Here is a 21,079-nt window from a genome sequence, read left to right on the forward strand (position 1 = left end):
AGTCTCTAAACAGGATAAATCTAGTCAGCTGACTAAAGCATTATTCATTTTTAATTAGTTTGAAGCAAATAATGCAATTTGTGCCAAGCTGCAAAATCACATTGTCTTTGTGAGGAACTGGCTTGACAACAGAGACAAATTAATCCCTGCAATAGTACTCCTTCTGTAAGCTCAGCATCAATATTCCTCATTTAAAAACTAGTATGCAGAGTATGCCCTTCCATTAGGCTGGTTGATTTTTCTTCCTCATGGCTTAAACTAGAAATGTAAAAATCTGAAGATTCATCATCCCATAAATATACCTGTTGTGTAATTATGCGGATCAGATTAGGAGCAGTCAATGGCATGTTTATTCACCCCAAAACCTGACCCAGATTGCCTGCTGACTCTCTCGGAATGTGAATGCATTTTTACCACTGTTCAAACATGATTTTTCACCTTGATGTAGGCAGTAATTTTGCAGCACCAACATCTACAACCTTTTCCAAAAAGCAGTGTTCTAATAAAGTGAAGAAATACAGCTACAAATGCAAGTTACAACCTAGCTATAGGGATACATTTGAGAAGACACAAAATTATTCCAAATCTGAAAGAAAGTAATGGTCCATTAGCAATGTGGGGTTGGAGGCAGCGGGCAGGGATAAGTTATCTTGGGCATTTGAATGACTTGGGAAGGAAACAATGTGGTTTGGTTTTGTTTTGATTTCCTTTTTTTTTTGTCATATGAAATTGCAGTGGTAATATTTGCAGAATGAGACATTAAATTCGCTATGTATGTTGCTCTATCTTTGTCCTCTGTGTTTCACAGACAAAAAAAAAAAAAAAAAGCATTTTACAGCCATTTTTACCAGGATTATAGACATGGCAATTAAAATGTTTCTCTTTACAAAATCAATGGAAAAACAAGCAGAGCTGTGCTTATAGTCATGAGCTTAGCCTTGTCATTCAGGGATATGACTTTAACAGAGAGCTTTGGATCCATTATGCAGCAAATTCATTGAAATCTTACAGAAAGAAACAGCGCTAGCAGGCACAGTCACTGCAACACCATTATCTCCTGCCCCTTAAAGTTCTTCCTTGTCTCACTCCTTTCAGGCATTGATTCCTCCCCATTTTCAGTCATATAGACGAGACAAAAAAGAGCAGATCAGTTTTTCTTAAAAGCTTTACCATTAACCTCAAACCTGTTGTTTATCAAAGTATTTATATATATTTAAACTATGTCATATATAATATATATATGTTATATATATTATATATAACACAACGCAGAAGGTTAAATAAAAGGAACCACACAGCAGACATGTAAAAACACAATTCAATAATTCTGTGCTTAAACTTAGAAATTGTGCAGAAGTTTAAATTGTTGTTAGAAGGAAAAAGTTCTCTCTTTTTTCTGTTTATTGTTTGTTGAATTTTAGTTATAATTCATGTTTAAAACATTCGTTACTGCTATGCTAATACCAGCTGTTACATTCTCCAAGTGAATTGCCATCTTGACTATAAAATAGTGTTCTGGGGAAATGAGAGATTTGATCATGGTGAACTTTTCTAGCAAAACCAGATAATTTTTTGCTTTCTCAAAAAAAAACCAAACAAAAAAAAACCCACAAACAACAAAAAAATAATCAACCAAACAAACTAAAAAAAGGCAGAACAAAAAAAACCAAAAACCAAAAAACCACTAAACCAAAATGGGAACGGCAAGGAAATAAGTGCTGAAATCCACAGAGAAAAAAAAGTACGGCCTTCTGTCCCAGTAACTGGTCTTCTTTGGCACTTGAGAACGATCACAAGTAGTTTGCCTTTTTATTCATATAGAACAAAATTTACAAAGTCATTCATACATTTTTGTTTTGTTTGTTTTTTTTTTCTTTTGCTTTTTACTGACTTTGAAAATTGGGAATATTCAAAATACACTTTTACCCCACTTCATTCTTTCATTATTTACAGGTATATACAAGAAAAATGTAAGAGTTTGTTTTATTTTTTTGTTGTTGTTTCTTTTAAGTTTTGTATTAAAAAGCTTTGCTGGTTGTTTTACTGTTTGTTTTCATCATATGGATGTTCCATGCGAGGGCTCCATTGCTTCTGGAATGACTCCCCCCGGCACAGACTGAAATGACATTGGGATCGGGGTTTTCACGGGACTCTGCCGAAATAGTCCTCCATTTGGCGACCTGTGTTTACACTGTATGGAGGGCATGGTGGCCGAGCTGCTCAGGGGCAGCGGCAGGTTGCTGCCCGAGGCAGCTGTGAGTGTCCTGCTGGCACCATGAGTTGTCTGTTCTGGTAAAAAGGTGGTGACAGAAAGTTGTGTGTTCTGGTATTCGCGTACCGGCTCCAGGGTCTGAGTTGGCTGCATGCCACCAATCTCCAAGGCTGAGATTTCAATGGACGCTGGAGAGATCTGCTTGTGGGCTATGTCTTCATCAATTAAACTGTTCATGCGTCTATGGACCTGTTCCAGGTTCACTTCTTTATCCTAGTGAAGAAGAAACCAGAACAATCAGTCCAAACACAATCACCAACCCCATCCGGCCCCCTTCCACTTCTTCTGTGTGCCAGGAGTTGCTGTTTATTCATTACATCTCTTCGATTTCACCTGTACCTATGCAAAACCTCAAGGTCTGCCCAACATTTCCAGCTGAGAAACATGTGCTGAAGAAAACATCAGCTCAATCTCAGCCTGCGAAAACACCGATGTTGTCAATACCATCCTCCTTGGAGGTAAACTGATGGCTCTGGGTCAGCTAGCAGGAGCTGGCACCAAGAACAAGCACATTCCACAAACCCTTTGTTCACCCTGCACAAGCCCAGGAAAAAAAAAAAAAAAAAAAAAAAAGAAGCAGGCAAACAAACAAGCTGTGACGCCAAATTCCAGTGAGCAGCCCGCCACCTTGTAACCACAAGACCGCTCACCACTGTCTCATCCAGCTGCAGTGCCTTTTCTAAGGAACATGTCAGTAAAACACTGCACAGTCTAGCTGACTCCATGGCAGTTGCTTCATCCTATCTACTGATCAGGGCTTGTGGTGGTGAAGAAGTCTTTTCCCAGTAGGAAGCCCTGGGTGGCCAATGTAGTACACACTGCAGACCTACTGGAACAGCACTGAGACCTACCCTGGGAGCTGTAGGGAGGGGATCACTCATTTGTGTTCTGAACAGTTTTGTGACCAGCTGTAACCTGTCTGTCATCTTAACATGTCATCTGGTAAATGTCTCTAGTTAGTGCCTGGGAGAGTAACACTGGTCTTCAGAAAATGTATCACCATCTGAGAATGCATTGGCAAAGGGTCTCAGAATGGACTCCTGAAGAGACTTTCATCACCGCTTGCTTAACATGTTTTAGCCTCCAGGAGGAAATACAGCCAAGGAAGTCGTCTTTAAAACGTGAAGCAGCCAAGACCTACAATAGGTTATCACCTCAGCGCAGCATTCAGACTGCTCAATTTAGAAAGCAATGAAACTGACAGGGCAAAGGCAACCACCTGGGATGCTGTATGACTGTATTCTAATAGCTAGCATTGTACTGCCAATAAAAAGATATTGTGTTATATAATTTCTCTATATTTCATAAAGCACAGCTATGATCTGCAATTGTAGTTATTTAATGCATGTCTAACATACAGAAGACTAACAGCAAAGCATCTATAAAAGCCCAACAATCCTGGACCTGGAGAACTTCCCTGGTCTGACAGAAGCCTGTAATTACACTAGGCAGCTAGCAAGATTCCAGCCTAAAAAGCAGGACCACCCAAAATTTTTTATGTTCCAGTAATTCCTGATTGCCCGCAGACCAACATGTTGGTTAAAACCAAAACTAGCAGTCTTACCGGTGCTCTGATTCATGCCAAAAACTAGACTCTTGGAACAGAGAAGTATAAGGTGCCACTGCCACCCAGTTCTCATGATCTCTTGCTACTGGTGTTCAGGTGTAGCACAAAGAACTGCAATATTATTCCAGTGGTATCCACTGCTACACAACATTGCTTTCACCTGTAAATTCACAAGTCAACTCCAAAGCCCTTGATTCCAGTCAATGTCAACTACAGATTTGATTCTAACCCTCTGACTTAACACCACTTCTACATTACTCAAGAACAGCTGGATTTGCTGATCTCTGCATGGATTTGGAAACGTATTAGTGTTACATGATGATGAACCCAAACCTGTGTCCTTAGCTTAGGCTAAATCCATATTGTTTTCAACTGGCATAGAATTGTTCAACAATTACTGGTCTGAGTTGCACATTGCATCTCCTTTGCTAATCAGTAGAAAATGAATTCCTACTTCATTTACATCAAAAATCTAACAAAGCTCCCAAGAATCCTGGGAATATCATCTTCCTTACCAGTATTTTTTTTCTAAATACTGCTTTTTCAGGTAAATCCACCAGTCAGATAATTTTGAGTTACACAAAATCAATGGACAATAAATAAAAAAATAATTTTTTGTGGCAGAAAGGGACCATACAATACTTGATCAGATAACCCTTGCAGCTGTGTTAAGTTCTTCCCAACAGCCATACCTGACCTGTCAGGCTCTTCACTCAATAAGAGACAATGCACCAAGCTGGCAAAAACACCAAGGTTCTTTCATAAACTCTGTAGCTAGGTAAATAATGGATTTGTAGTATAATGGTCAGACAATTACATGGATTTAATTCATAATTTTATTATATTTCTAGAATTAAAAATGTGGACTGGGGGCAAGTGTGAGAACTGTTCTTATACTATTCCCTGTTGGGAGTAAGGGCTTGACCTCTATGGGCTGTGTTTTCCTCAGCTCTGGGCAACGAAATCTTGTTGCAAAGTTCTGCTTATCCATAAACTTCAGCTGCTACTACCTATGATGATGTCTTTGTCTAAGAAAGGTAACTCCCAGAGGCCTATTACATAATGGTTCTTTAGGTACCCTGTACTATTTCTTCTCTCAAAAATGCTGCTAGCTTTGATTCAGACTCCTAGCTTGGCATCCTAGTCATCTGGGACCCATATTCGTTCATGGCTCATTTGCATTCATCTGAGCCTTTGCCAGATACTAATGCCTTCTTGAGATCATTTCAAGTGAAAATAGATATCAAGATTTTATTTGTATTTGTATTTTTTGATTGCAAGCACATCTTCAGTACATTCCATCTTGCTTTGCTACAGGAACAAATATAATGTGACTGGGATAACTAGCCAAGCCAGAGGGAAATGCAGAGTTCCAATATTTGCAACATGCAGTCATTAACTATTTGCAGAAGAAAAATACATTTGTGAATGAAGTGTGCTCTTTATTTGGAACATCTGCGCACAAAAGGTCATAAAATTCAAAGGATGAATTAATCCTGGTTATATATTTATTTTAGCTCTTTTAAGATGTAAACATGAAGAGGCACAGATGGGATGCTCCTAACAGAAATCTCCTGGTCCAGACCAGAGGGATTATCAAGCACCACATGTTTTGGAACTTTTCCCTCTGCTGGTCTAACAGGATTGCCCTCTTGTACTGCGTGCAGTCCAGCCCTGGGACAGCATTCCTCAGAAAATGGTGAATTTGCAGTTGCTTAAGATTCACGATATAAACTCATCTTTCACTGTGCTGAAGTTTTCATTATCAAGAAAAAGAAAAATGTAATTCCTGCACACAGACAACACAGTTTATCTACAACAGAACACTTTATGAAGTAAGTAGAGAAGTAAATGCTTGGGATCTTTTTAAGGGGTAGGAGTGGAGATTTCATTTGCCTAACTGTAAGCCCTTTTTCAGCAGCAAGGACAACTTTCTGGCCTTATTAGTAGCAGAGAATACTTTTTAAAGGCTTCCAAGAGCCCAGAAATTCACATTATTCCTTCTTTTTGTTGTTAAAATAAAATGTTTGTAAAGGTTAAGGAAAACAACTCTGTCTCTGAAGAATAACAAAAACTCATTTTTAAAGGTTCTCCCCTTTTTCTTTGTCTTATTACCTGAAGAGCAGCTAAATAACTAAATGTCAAGCTTTTCATGAAACTACCTTAATGCTGAATGAAGGATTTTTCAAATGCTTAAAAAAACCCTAAAGATAAAATTTAGAAACCCTTGAAAAGATTAGTTTGCTGTTACATACTAGAAGACTGCCTTGAATCCCAGTATTTCTAGAACTAAAGGTAGGAAAGCTTTATTTGACAAGCCAAGTTCTAGAATTTCTGAATTCTGAAAACCTCATCTTTCTATTCCTTTATTGGTTTCCTGGAAAATTCAGTAACAAAGAATATGCTACTGAACAGTAACAAGGTAAATGGAAAAAAGTCAAATGGTAATAAAGTCAGAAAAACAAATCTTAAATGTTATGATGTTTTGCTCCCTTGTCAGCTCATTGTTCTCCTTGATTTTTAGATCTAGAATTCTCATTAAATATGGGCAATTTGTTATAATTTCTAAGTACTTAGGCTGCATTTTTTTTTCATTTCATGAGGCTTTGCTACCTTAACAGTGACACGGTAACATAGCATTGCAAAAGATTTTCAAGCTTTTGGATGCTGTAACTTGCCTCTATTTTTGCATTTATCTCTGACAAAATTAATGAATTAAAATTAATAAACTATTATAAATTAATAAATTGAAGCTTGGAGCCCAGGAATGGCAGCTGAATGGAAAAACCAGGAGCCATAGTGGAGCTTACTGTGCTGGTTTTCAGGCACAGAGACTTCCCTTATCCAAAGCGGAGCCCCTCGGGGGAAGCCTCACTGCTCCTCCTCACAAAGGCTTTTTGTTTCAGCTCCTCTTAGCTCCAGTTAGGTCTCCCCAAGAGACGAATAAATGAACTCCAAACATAATACTTCAGTGTTTGTGACAGACACATTAGCAAAGGTTTCTTCTCTTTCTTTTTTTTTACTTGATATGCAAAACTCAGTTAATATTATAAATATGTCATATCTCCAATGCTTCACGCACATTCAGCTTCACTTTTCAGGTACAGCTACATTGAATAAATGTATACGCTTGTGTTGCCAGAAGGAGATCAAATATTTTTCCATTGGTACTTTCATAATTCTATTTTCAAAATTAATGTTGTACTCCAAATACATCAGTTGAGGAAATTAATCAGTGAAGGGAAGAAAAAAATATCACGTGTAAGAAAAATGAATTATAAACACAGGCTTATCCTCCTCAAGCTTAAGGAAAACAGCTAACCAAACACTGCTGCTGGTCAGGAAATTATCTTATTCATAAATACCAATTTAAAAGTAATTCTTCCCCAAGGAGTTTGAGTTCTAGAAGAGTGAATGAAGGGCATGTTTCTGATATGTCCCAAGCACTTGATCATGAGTGACAGGCTCAATGGCCTATGACTGACAGTAGAAGTACACCATGGCAAGAGTTGGTATGGACTCGAAGGATTCTCACCAGAATTATTTGGGAACAAATAACTGCACTTGCAAGAAACCATGATTCCCTTTTAGGACTAACCAAGTTTGGCCTTATCATGTGGAGACAAATATGGCAAAATATAAATGCAGACAGGATGATTTACAGAGTAACCAATATTTTTTTCTAGTTCATTTTCCATGACTTTTGACAGTGGGCTCTAACAAAAGCATGTGGGCAGCCAGACTCAAAGAACATTAGCCTTCTTGGGAGGTTTGGAGTCAGTTAATGTTTTCAAATTTGAGAAATACCTCACTGAGTGTTGGAAAGATATTGCCTACATCACAATAAATGCAATTAATTCAAAGGTAATACTGTTAGCTGCCAGGTGTGGAACAACTGGGATTTTCCAAAAGGAAGATTTTTGAGAAAAATATTTTTATTAAAGACACTAATGTGGCCTTTTGTTCTTACGCATGATTTCTTTGCTCTTATCACAAAGTTCAAGAGAAGCCACTCAATATTGCAAGCTGACGAAGCAGTTTCAGTAAGGCCAAAGAAGGAGAACAAATGCCCCCAAAGGAAGGCCAGATATCTGCAGAGATTTGATGCTAAACTGTGCCAAAATGGTGGTAAGTTGCATCTGTATCCCACACATGCAAATTAAACCACAACAGACCTGAGGAGAAGAAAAAGACTGATGGTCCTGACCCTAAATATCAACCACTAAAAATTCAGAAATGTAGGGAATATGGGCAGACAGACACATACTTGGAGGGACTGTCGTGAATGTGTCGATACCTGCTGGTCAGATGCTGAAACAGTGCTAAGTGTTAAAAGCCTGTTAAAGTAGTTCTTAATAAGCCTCAGAAGATATGCAGAAAACAATGCCTGAGCATCTTTTAAAGTAATATAGATTTAATCATCAATCATGGCAGATTTCTCTTTTGTTTGCTTGTTGTTTATGTCTTGGGTGACAATATGAAGGATTATCTTCCAGTGAGAGAATGAAACCATATTACATTTTCATTCTGTGAAATAATTATTTTAAAAAATAAGGCAATTTTGTGATCAGGATGAAGGTTCAAAATTTGAGTCAAGCCCCTTCTTCAGACAGATATTTCCTTTTCTGGCCTTGACCAGGTCACATACCAGTCCCTATACCATCCATATAAAACACCTCTTAATGCACACATATATGTTAAAAAATATGAGTATCAGCTGTCATGAGACACAGACCAATGGAAGGCACACGTGTACCAGTTAAGCAGAAAGGAAGTGTCCGAGGCACTTCCATGCACAGACAGACATACTGCAGAACTGAAAAACAGCAGAGAAATATAACTGAAACTGCAAGGTTTCCATGCTCAGGCACCCACAGGCTATTCTCAGCTCAGAGTCAAACCCCACAGCTCCCAGCTCCTGTCTGTGGGATTTCAGACATCATGGATTCAAACATTTAGCTTGTTAAGGAGAAATGAAGAAGCAGCAGCTCGGCATATGTACATTTGTTTAAGATTATTTTGAAATTCTGTCTTCACCCAGGGTCATTATCATTACTTTCAGCTGCAGCTACTGCATATGTAAAGCTGTAATTTTAATTTATTCCAGGAGGCTCTGACAGAGTAGCAAAACCAGACATAATTAGCTTGCTTGAGAAGAAAAAGCAATGATGATGTATGTAATAGATATGCTGCAAAACAATGACAGCACAGTATGGTGTTATATTAATACAAATAACCTGTTTTTAATAAGACTCAGTTTGCCACATTCATTATTCTTGAGATTCCACAGTCGACAACGCAGTGAAATGCAGATAGACATGTAAACAGATGCAGCAATGATGTATGTTTGCTGTCATTAATTTAACACAGGCAACTGACCTAGTCAAATGGCACTTAATGTTACATAAAATTTGCTGAGTGGTTTCTGAATGTACTCTGCTAGATGCTGGTGTGGCTGTAACAGTATCTTATTAGAAATAAGTACAGAGGTACCTCAAGAGCCTACTTGAAAAACTACTTTTATAAACAGGCTCAAATCTGCAATCAAGGTTCTGCTCTTATAAGTGGAAACTATACCATGTATTTTAAATTAGCAATTAACTAATCTATCGTCTACAAAACAGCTGTTAGAAGAATGCGTTGAGACTGACATTCACTGGCGTCCAGTAGACTGTTATCCAATTGAAAGAACAAAAGAAATGAGTTTTGCAATGTGTGTAATCATCTTCAAAGAAACAAAACTTCATAAAAAATATGTACAAGAGGCCACCTTATTCACTAGGAGGTGCTCTCCTTCACCAGAGAGCAGAAATTCTTTTGTGAAGAGACAGAAAGATTCTTTTCCTTCTAAGTAAACCTGAAAAAAAAAAAAAGTGAGAAATAACAGAACGCTGCAAAGACAATGTTACTGTGATAGAAAATTCTTATAAATACATTGCCAAAGTTTATTCCCACCTACCTACAGCCAGAAAACACCTGTAATTGGTGAAAGTAATGAAGCATTACCAAAAAACCTAGAGACCGATGTAGCAACAGTGACTTGCTACAGAATGACTACAAGCAGCAAGGGTTTCAGGAAACAGCCCATGTCACCCCACACTCATGTTTCCCTCTTATTCAAGTTGGATTTATCTAACCTGAAGTCACATCTAGTGAGGGATCTAGTTCTGCAGATGCCTGTGACTATCTCACAGTCTCTCTCTGTGAGCCTTCTCCAGAAACGCAGCAGACAATGAGCTCTTCACCAGGCTGCTAAAGCTGAGGATGCGCACCAACTTAAACCAGCTAAACTTCTGTCTTTGTTCTACTTTCTGTCTTCAACTGCATCAGCACGCTATGGCACTGTGTGAATGAATATGCAGATGATGTACCAATGGGACATGCATCGCACATTTGGTGGCAGCAGGTAGCCCCACAGTCTCTTGCAGTGATCTGCTTCCACATCCACCACAATTAACTTAGTGCAATCGCAAAGAAACACTGGCTATTCCTCACAACCAACAGCAGATTCAAACCTGCAAGGTAAGACGCTGTGATAGCATCCTCATTTGTTACTCAATACAAAACAGGAATACCTCAGCCTCATGCTGAGCTATTCAAGCTTTAAAAACCTTACCAACCTTGGTTCATAAGCATTAGAAGCTGGTGACTCAACTACAAAGAAAATGAATTACTAGTTTTCATTTTACATGTTTCCACAATTTTCAAGAGGTTAAAAATAAACATTTTCCAACACAAGCAGCAAAATGCAGTACTGAATGAGTGTGGGTTGATGAGCATGCCAATGTCACTGCAAAGGAACTCTTTTAGGAGAAAAGAAAACTTGCACATGGGGAAACCTTGACTGTGCATACACTGCATACATTGTATTTACAGGTATTTCCAACAACACAAAGGTGAGGTTCAAGGGGACTTCCACGGAGAGGTAAAGATGAGGAGAACACTAGCAAGGATTCATCTATGCAGGCATTTTCAACAACAAACTGGTTATCTTTATGTTTATTTTGAATTCTCACCATGCTTCTGAGGCCCAGCCTCACATCATTGGCCATCTCCACATAGAAAGGGAAAGGAAGATATGGGAAGAAAAAAAAAAAAGGATCAAGATAGTGAGGCTAATAAAGTAGTTATTATTTCATTCTTTTTAGCAAACCATATACTTATTACTTCTTATTCTTCTGGTTTCATATACCAAATTCTAGCCACTGCAAACAAAGAGGATGGCCCTGAAGAGGGTGGTGTATTTCAGAATTCAACTACATCTAAAATGACTCTGTGAGGTGACAGATTGTTCTTTCATGAAGTAAAGATTAGATTCACAAAAGTTCTGTTTCAAAACTTACTAAAAATCGATGGTTTCTTTACATTGCGTTACACAGTTTTAAAATGATAATTTATTATCTAGTCCATAAGGGATGTAATTTTTCACTCTGCTGAGCCCAAAGCAAAGCAACACTACCCTGTAACAGTCTGATTTATTCTACTGGAGCATCAGGCATAACAGATTGCTCTATCATCATCATCCTTCACCATTTCAGACTAGTGAAGTCCAGATCTCAAAAGTTCCCATTTTTTTCCTATTATGCCAAGAGTAGAAGAGAGAGTTGGGACAGGAGGCACAAGGAGTTGCTTCTACAACCTGTTTGATGCCCAGCAACAGTCATCTTACAAAACCCCTTCTCTCCACTGCAGCTGTGAGAAAGCTTTTGAAAACTCTTATTCTTGACTATTAGTCACAAATATTTTAATTAAATACAGAATTTTGAAAATGTTTCTGCACCCCTGTTCAGGGCTGTATTTTGGAAACTGCCCAAGCTCTTATTTCAAGATAAGAGAAGATATGGCCAACCAGATCATAAACATAGCTCACCATAATAAAAAACCTGACCAACAATTTCCCAGAAGAGAACTCTTGGATGCTGAATACTTCTGAAGAAATAGTACTTGTTATGTTGGGTAAAGGGTGGTTCTGAACTTGCGGAAAATCATAACCAAACCATCAAGTTTGTGTTTTGTTTTGGTTTTCTTTAATAGTATTTTCCACAATATTAATACCTTTGATTCCTTAATATTTTGCCAATATTGAACACAGGTTATTTCAGGAATTATAAAATTATTTAAATTCAATGGATAAATAGATTCATAAATTGCTTTTTAATAATAATGTAAGACAAGCTCAATCTTCAGCAAACCACTTCAATGAACATGTAACTTCCAGTTTTTGCTTTATACGTTGTTGGTTTCAAAGCAACTCAGTTTTGATCCTACAACACTAAAAATAGTGTAGTGTTTTAGTGATCTGGGTGAGATCAGGATCAAACTCTTATCTAATTGTAAGCACATGTTTGAATGTTTAGCTGCATTAAGGCCTAAGATACTTTATAAGCCACAAAAATGATAAAAAAAATTAAGAAACCAAACACTTTTTTTTTTTTTTTTATTTTAAACTTCTACTGATTTCATTATCACTGAACATTCAACATCCCCTTAAAAAGTCAACTTTAAAACACCCCTGTAGGCTGAGATAAAATTTACAAACATTAGCTCTGTAAACATCGTGTGAAGAATCTAAAAAGAATCCAACACATTAAGGTTCCAATTCAGTAAAATACAGAAGCTCATGCCAAGCACATGAGTAGCCACAGTTCTCTGTGATAGGGGTTGTAATGCAACTTAAACAAGTACTCAAATTCATCACCAAACTGGAACTTTAAACAGGTTGTTTCTTTCCTACTTCCTTGCATAGCAACATTGATTTTTTTAAGCTTATTCCTATATTTTCCCGTTCCCCTACGGTTTGCGCTGAGTAAATCCAGATTATATCCCTAAGAATCCCATTAGCAGGGCTTTCTTATATGACTGAAAGAAAAATTAAACCAAACACAAAAATCCCTTCCTTGCAGCTAGGGAAATACACTGAAATCAAACTTGAATGCTTCAATACTGCTTTGGGTAGCATAAGCCTGGGCCTGATGTCATTAATCACAGGGGTGACGTGTCACTTTTAAACGCATTGCAGCCTTGTAGCCTTGACCTAAATCTATGGTGATCAATAGCAAGAGCTGACTGATTTCATTGGACTCTGGATAAGCACACTGTCTGTGACCAGATACCAGACAATATCTGCTTCACTGTTAAGGACCCTCTAAGGAGACAATCTTGTTTCTTCCCTCATGTAAGAAACCAACACTGAGTTAGTTAAGATGCCCTTCCAGCTATTATCAGTTTCCGTAAAAGGCAATTTATATATTATACCTCCACTTTTCCTTTTTTTTTTTCCTGTTTTCTTTTAAATTATTCTCCTAGCTTATATTTCTTCATCAAACAACATTGTGTTTTGCATTCTGAGATGTCTGATTCCTAACACCACTATTCTGATTTTAAAATGCTAGTTAAATGAAGTTTCTCAGCTCATTACATTCAAAGCTAGTTTGAAACTGAATTTCTAGATGGCATTAAAATGCATTATTTTGCCAGTTTTTGCATTATTTATTTTCCCCAAAAAAAACTTTATTTATTCTTAGAAAAGTAGAATACAATACAGTGGTACAAACAAATGATCATTTGTATGCAATTGAGCAAAAAATGTACAAAGTTATCAGACATGTCATAAAAATACAGAAAAAAAATTAATTTAAAATAAAAACCAGATAAAATATAGAGGACATGCGATGAAGGGAAAATAAAATATCAGTTTGCTGATCTCATGTTTCCTTTCACTCTCAAAAGGAACCATCCCTGGAGAAATCAAATTGTCAGATAAAAAGATAACACCACAAAGGAGACAAAGTAAATGAAGTGACAAAGAAAAAGACAAGGAAAGTGAAAATAATGGTGAAAGCATAAGATTTTAATAATCAAAAATAACACTGCAGACACCATGCTGAAATTACAGAAGCCTCAATTGCCATGGAATAATATCTGTTTGGAGAACTGAAGTGAGACGAATACGATGCAAACCACAATTCTCAGCAGTGATGAATTTTGACCCATTGGACTCGTAGCTGCTAGCTCGTATTTCCGCTCCTAAGATATGTTGTGTTTCATCATCTTGTAATTCCAATGTCCTAGTGGGTAACTTTCATGACTGATAAAGCTGGAAAAATGTATTTTTGAGGTAGGCTGGAATTTGCATATCTTCAAACATGGGAACAGGGGAACTTAAGGCAGATCATACAAGGCTGCCCTGGTAAGAGATACAGGTTTTCTTTCTTTCATCCTGCATACTACGGATATATTTGTGATATTTTTTACAGTAATTTTGCTGACTCTCACTATCCTATAGAGCTAGAAAGTACTGCAGAATCTAGACTTTCTGACATTTAATAACATTTAAAACATTATGAAGCTGGGAGTAGTTGGAAAGTGGAATGATAAGATGCTGTTACTAGAACACAAGTTTTTTCCCACTCTGGACAGTACCTGAATTGCTACCCACTTTTAATCATTTAAAAATAAGAAGTGAGAACAGAAAAGTGAAAAGAGTCTTTTGAATAAAATTATTTTGCAGAAGCATTAGATAATTAAAAATAACAAACTAAGCTGAAAAGACTGTGGTTGTTAATGAATTATAAATTTGACACAAGTTACAAGGCAATGACTAGTAAGCAACTCAGGAGGTGGAAAATTATGCTACTTCTGAACCAGTAAAAGAACAAAGTCTTCATGCACTACAAACACACTGGGTACAGTTTCTGAAACACTCACATTGCTAGGGCTAGCACAGCTGGTTTGGAGAACATACATTTTTGATTTATAATATATATTATCTGAGCTAAGAATCAAACTTCTTGAGATCATTCTGACATTGCCTTTCAAGAGCTATGTTAACAATAAGTGAATCAATATCACCTTTTATGGGAAATGCAACAAACATCCCAGCAAAACAAATGTTCCTGTAAAAGTGACTAATCTTCTTGGATGTGGGGTTACCTGTTAATTCGGTGTTTAGTGAGCACATCTTGTGCACAGTGAAAAACATGGGAATTCAACTTCATTTCAATGAATAAGATGATATTTTATCTTTGCTTCTAAGTTTTCATTGTTTTGGAGACTACTATGTGGATGAACTAGGAGTGCTTTCTTAATAGTTCTGAAGAGAACTCAGAAGTAATAATCTTCAAGGGGAACAGTACGACATAGCTGATAAAGCACAGAAGATACTGAGGAGCCCATTAAAATAAGCAGCTACACTTGATCACAATGACAATGAAGATCTGAAAACTGTCTTTCAGTGTGTCAAATGGAATAAAAGATACCAATAACCTGATGAAGTGGTGAAGCACTTGGCAGTTAGATGATCCAAGTTATATTATGGCTTACTGCTATCATGAAATAAATCCATAGGACTCATACCAAAAGATACAGAAATCTAGAGGTAATTATTGAAAGCCTGACATTTTTACGGTACCAGATTTCAATACATTTATCTGATTGCTCAGTTACTCAAAAGGGACATAGAGTGATTGAACAGAGATTCCAGAATAAAGAGTAATTTTCTTTTTTTTTTTTTTTTATTTACAACTCCCCAAAGTTATGAAGCTTATCGAAGTCAAAAGATTAGATATCAGAATTGTAGACTGTGTAGCAGCTGTGTAAATTCAAGATGTAAGTTAAATTTCACTGTGAGTATTAAAAACAATTAAGAGAGGATGATTATAGATTTTAGAAAATCTGATCTGAAAGACATGACCCAATGTAAACTTTCCTGAATTCAAAAATAAGAGCATTTAAACATTACTCGATATCTTTCCAACTTTAAAGATTACAAACTTGAGCCCTAATAGAAGAATGCAGCATGGTATTGCAGCTATATATTTTTTCTTGGTGTTGAAGCTAATCTTTCTTTTGTTAATCTGATTTGATAAGGATTAAATGAATTAGAAGGAATAACACTAAGATTTTTACAACAGAAGTCATTAGAAACATTTTTTTACAAATCTAGTTCAAGTAGCATAAAAATGTCTTCTATCAGCATCCTGAAAATCAACCCAGCTTTCACTCTTCTAGCAAGAAATTTCACTATTCCTTTACATGACAGAATTCTGAAACAATGGCAACTGTGGTTTAGGAAAAGTAAACTAAGCCAATATTTTCTGGAGATTTATCTTAATGAACAAACTTAATGGGTTGAAACAATATTTTTTTTTAAATTGTGTGGGGTAGATTTTCTTCATATGTGAACAATGTAAAAAATATTCCAATTGGAAGTAGTCTCCATCTGACATAACTCTTCCTATAAGTTCTCTACAAATGTAGATCAGATTAACATCAAAGTCCAAGTTATGCTATCAGGTTTCAAAAGCAGCTTCCTGTTCCTCCCAGTTACATGGTTAACACTGCATCTTTCACACTCATTGTAAATATGAGTTGTGATTTATACCACACAGACATATAAGTCCTTGAATACCTCAATGTACTGGCTCAGGCTAACCTCCATAAAATCGAAGGAATATGAATTCGAAGAGGAAAACACAAGAAACTGGCCAATACCCACACCTTAATGTCAGCTGAAAACATTTCTCCAATGCTAATGAAGGCTGCGCACATTCCTCCAGCCACAGACTTCACAGACCCTTGCTATACAAAATGAAAAGTCTCTAAAACAATCCTTCCTCTCTCTCTCTCTCCAGCAAGCTGCATGGTCACCCAACCCTGTCATAAATCTGCTCAAGCAGTCATGCATCCACCTTCTCAACATCTCTTTGTTTTTTGAGCTGGCAGTTGTTGGCATGATTCAGACTACCAAGCAGGTCACATCAGAGAGAGAGTGTTACACGAGGGCTCTGTGAGTTATAACAGTTCCTCATTCAATCCTGAATCCACTGGAATTTTCTTTGACGGATTTAAAAAGCTCATAACAGAATAAGGGTCACAGAAGCCAAACACCGCCCCCTTGTCCTTCACCTCATGAAGTGACTTCTGCATGAGGTGACCACCAAATTCTAATCTTAGGCTGCAAGAAAATCAGTCCCTTTTGTAACCCTCCACAAGCTCTTCACTTCACAGAAGAAAATGCTTGGAAGACAATCCGGTTCCCACAATTTTTAGGTGACACCACAACACTTGTGTTTGGCCAAAGCCTTCCCTAAAAGCAAAATCAGTAGCATGACTTAAGTTTGCAGCTGTTATGGAGCTAACAACTTGGCTGGAGTCTCAGATGCAGCTGAGAGGCAGACTTTAACATTCTGCATATACTATGCATACCATAGCTCCATTATTATGGCTATTTCTGTAGAAAAGCTGGATAATAACCAGTGACAGAAATGAGATATCCCGAATACACACCTCTAGCAGATCAAATCCTCTTTTTGCTTTTGTCCCCCTAAGCAATGTCCAGCCACTGTTCCTTACCCAAGCAGAGGGATCCTCAGGACTCAACACTCCCATCATCTCTGGATCCTGTCCTTCCAAAGTTTTGAAACCTGGTTCTCCTAAATACACTGTAAATCTTCAACCAATCTGTACCATCTCTTCTGAAACTTGTTTTTGAAATTTTGCAATTCCACTGCAATCCCTTCTCACTAGTAGTAGGTAAATAAAATATCTGTGTGCCACTAATCTACCTAGAAATATCTGCTACAGTGGTTCGCTGACTTATCTGAGTGGCTATTGTGGTCACTGTGACTGGTTCCCCTGCTCACAGTCCCCAGGCCACCATCTTGCAGGTGGGCAGCCATTACCCATGGGCCAGCTGGTCACGTACCCACTTCCAGCTGCCTGGGTCCATCAGAACGAGGTGCAGTGCCCTTGTTGTGCCCTGCCCGGGGAGAAGGGCTGCAGCCACCATGGGGCCTGGACTCCTGGCTGGGGATACTGCCCTTGGCTGCTGGGCCAGTTCTGGTGCGCACTGGGAGCTCAGGTGATGGTTCATATATCACACGACCCTTCTGCAGAGGGTCTGGCCAGAAATAAAGCTCAGATGATAACAACAATGTGGCCATGTCATGGTTAAGCAGAGGGTCCCTGAAGACCCTGCCTGTCCCTGGCACTGGGCACAGTCACCCTTCCCTCCAGCTGCTCTGACCTGGTCCAGCAGTGCTTCTAGCTGCCTGCCTGTCAATGCACCCACCTGTCCTTCTCAGGGACCTCTCAATATGTTCCACCCTGCCTGCCCCACATGTCCTCCCTGTGCTTTCCTCCTGGTCAGTGCAGCCTGTGAGCCCTTGTCCCTGGGCCCTCTCCTCAGGAACAAGCACTTTCTCTTCCAACCTTCACACTTACTCATGCCAGGGCTCCCATAGTCTCTGGTCCCTCTCTCTCAGCAGCATCCACAACACCAACCCTTTCCAAGCCCATTTGTATGTACTGTGCCCGAGTTTGATTTGGCTCCCTTAACACAGACTGGCTGCCGACTCAGTTTCACAAATAGGTCAATTTCCCAAGTATGGCTACACCATACAGGTAACTTCAGTATACTTTAAAAAAACCTTCAAATTATTCTATTGTTTGTCACAAAAACTGCAAAGGATCATGTAGAGAGCAACAAACCATAACCAAGAATGCTCTGGAGGGAAAGGGGAAGAGGATGAGAGGGATGGGAAGGGGAGAAAAAAGATGGTAGGGGCAGGCAGATGTCTGTAATAATCCTTTTTATAGATATAAAAAGAGAAAAGAAAGGGATGAGCAAAAAGAAAACATTTAAACTCAGGATGACAGATTATTTTTCAGAGGTGGAATCTGAGTATTTAAAATTCCTAGCAATAAAAAAGTAAATGATTTCACCATACCTATACAAAACTCTGCTTTTGGAGCATATTCTCATCTCACTCTACAAAGATACACAAAGGTGAGTCCCTGAGCGTAAAGAGTGGAATGCATTGCAGAGTATGGCAAGAAAAATACTTGTGCACGTGCAGCATGAGAACGCTTTGGACAACGTCTCTGCCCCTTTTCCAGCCAGGATGTCACAGTGGGCATTGAGCTGTCTGCTGCCAGGGTTCAGGCCTTAGCAATGCTAACATGGAGTGGAGCCTTTGGGGTTACATCACAGCAGGAGCGACCTCTACAAAGCAGCAGGACAAAATACTACAGTATTTAAGCAAAGAGCGATTAAATATGCACTTCTGTTCATATGAAAGATTCTTTATAAGCAAGAGTACCTACTCATGCTCTCCCTGTTTCTGCTTTTGGAGTGCGGCATTGTGCAAAGTGGAGACACTCTTCCTATAAGCAAAATTTCCCTTTTGCATATGTTTTGCATATGTTGTAGTGTCACAGGCAAGTGACTTTGCAGCTTTGTCCCACAATCATGGTACAGATGTTTATCACCAAGCACTTGATGGATGAGTTCAAATGGGAGAAGCAGGAACTCAGAAGAATGGAATCTTACTGATAAATATTTCACAACATTACGAACTGCAACATATATCTTCAGATCCCATTTGCCAGAACCGCTTACAGGTGATAGGTATGTCAATTAGTGTAGTACCCCGGCAACCTGAGAAACATAGATTGGAATTGATGGGCTATGTACTATTTTCCAGCTGTAGTGCAGCTCACTGCTATTATTTGCTTGTAACAAACATCTGTTCCAAGATGAAAGCACCCACAAATGCCTCAGTGTCTCCAACATTACAAGAGGTTAGTTTGTTAAACATTTAATCTAGGTAAGCAGATACAGGCTTCATGCAAGACAGATCTGAATATTATTCTATCATAGCATTGCTAACTATTACTCACTGCTGTGCATGAAAACTTCAAACCAAGAAATTCTCAGATATATTTTCCTAGGTAAAATATGTCATATTAAGGTCAGTTTACTCAGAGTTCCTACTTTCAGAAGTAAAACTGATTCAAGAGAAATGAATCATTTCAACAGTGTCATGGCAATATGGCTTATCCAATTAATAACTAGCTGGCTTATTTTTAATTACTCATGTACCTCTTTAAACTCAGCCTAGGTCAACCACAAGGAAAACAGCTACCAGCTGCTGGCAGCTGCACTGCCTGTGCAAGAGGGACATGGTTCTCATGGCCGATGGATGGGGTCTCAGATCAGAGAAAAAATTACCACAGATGGCATAACCGTGTGCCCATGACCGGCCTTCCTGTCAGTCATAGCAGAGAGGCTGAGGGCATGTTTCTGAACTACTCTCTTACCCCTAAAGATGGTCTCTCCAGGTCAGGGTTGAGGCACATTGGTGGGACAATGTGGGGAAGTTTGCACTGCTGCTGCCCATGATGTACCTGCTCTATAAATAAATACAGGACTTTAGTCTCCAGGGCTGTCAGTTGGGCACCTTCCATGTGCACAAAAGACATGTTTTGTTTTATTTGTTTAGAAACAACCACCCAAAAAGTTATATGCAAAGCTTAGTATGATGAATCAAAATAAATCAAGTATACTGTATGAGAGCACCTAAAATACCACAACTTCCACTTGCTCTCTCTTTCTTTTGTGTTTTCTACTTTTAATTGTGATAAGAATAAAAGTTATGGACCTCTTTCGGTGTTTCTTGATGACAACGGTTGCTGTTCCACCACAACTCCAATGCTGCCACCAAGCACGCAAGAAGAAGGCCTATTGCTAAAATGCAGAAAACGCCTGCAAAACTGTGAAGCTTGAGGGCCTTCCCATCTGTCTGTGCATTTGTATGGCTATTCAGGTCACAACGTCCCATCCGTGGCCACCATTTCTGTTTAAGAACATCCAAATCTCCGCTTTCTTGCAACTCTAAGATCCTGCAGAAATTTCAAAAGACAAGTATTATTTTAAAGGATACTTTTTCACAGTTTTTTTTGTCTTTTCTGTATGTTGCATAACTCTTCAATTTACCATCCCACAATTCAAAACTCCATCCCACTATGTAGTATTTTTCATCTGAAATGCCATTATACCAGGATTTCTTTCTACTCACAGCAGCAGGCAAACTCCACTCAGTAAGTTTAGAAAAAGAAGAGACTGTCAAAAATTCCACTGCAATGCAAGAAGTATTTCCAAGAGGAATCACTGTATTTGTTAGTCATGGCTGATTTGGCTACATTCAGCTGCAACAGCCGATCCCACCAGTGAAATGCTCAACCCACTTCACTGCTGCTCTTCCACAATAATTTCAAAATCATGTGAGACTAAATATGCTACTATTTGTGCACCACTTAATACAAATCTGTTTCAGCAGCGACCAACTCATTTACTTCAGCAAATGCAGTTTATTCAAAAGGATTTTACTTCAATGTTGTTACTTCATACCTGAATTACTGTGTTAACTTTTGCTAATTAATCACTGTTTTGCCTCTTG

General features: G+C 38.4%; 1 protein-coding gene across 5 annotated transcripts in view; it reads right to left on the reverse strand.

The window, feature by feature from the left end:
• Nucleotides 1-1,785: 1,785 nt before the first annotated feature.
• The window catches only part of GRID1 (glutamate ionotropic receptor delta type subunit 1), a 518,675-nt gene continuing 499,381 nt past the window's right edge, over nucleotides 1,786-21,079 (reverse strand). For 4 of the 5 annotated variants that reach the window (XM_065843450.2, XM_071811719.1, XM_071811720.1 and 1 more), the window contains 2 exons: nucleotides 20,282-20,522; nucleotides 1,786-2,485 (listed from right to left, as the gene is read on the reverse strand). In XM_065843450.2, the coding sequence (XP_065699522.1) occupies nucleotides 2,057-2,485; nucleotides 20,282-20,522 (670 nt within the window). In that variant the 3' untranslated portion in view covers nucleotides 1,786-2,056. Of the gene's footprint in view, nucleotides 2,486-13,668; nucleotides 20,033-20,281; nucleotides 20,523-21,079 lie in introns of those variants that run through there. The other variant, XM_071811721.1, reaches the window with a different exon arrangement.

The sequence above is a fragment of the Patagioenas fasciata genome, chromosome 8 (assembly GCF_037038585.1).
Source record: "Patagioenas fasciata isolate bPatFas1 chromosome 8, bPatFas1.hap1, whole genome shotgun sequence".
Taxonomy (NCBI): Eukaryota; Metazoa; Chordata; class Aves; order Columbiformes; family Columbidae; genus Patagioenas; species Patagioenas fasciata.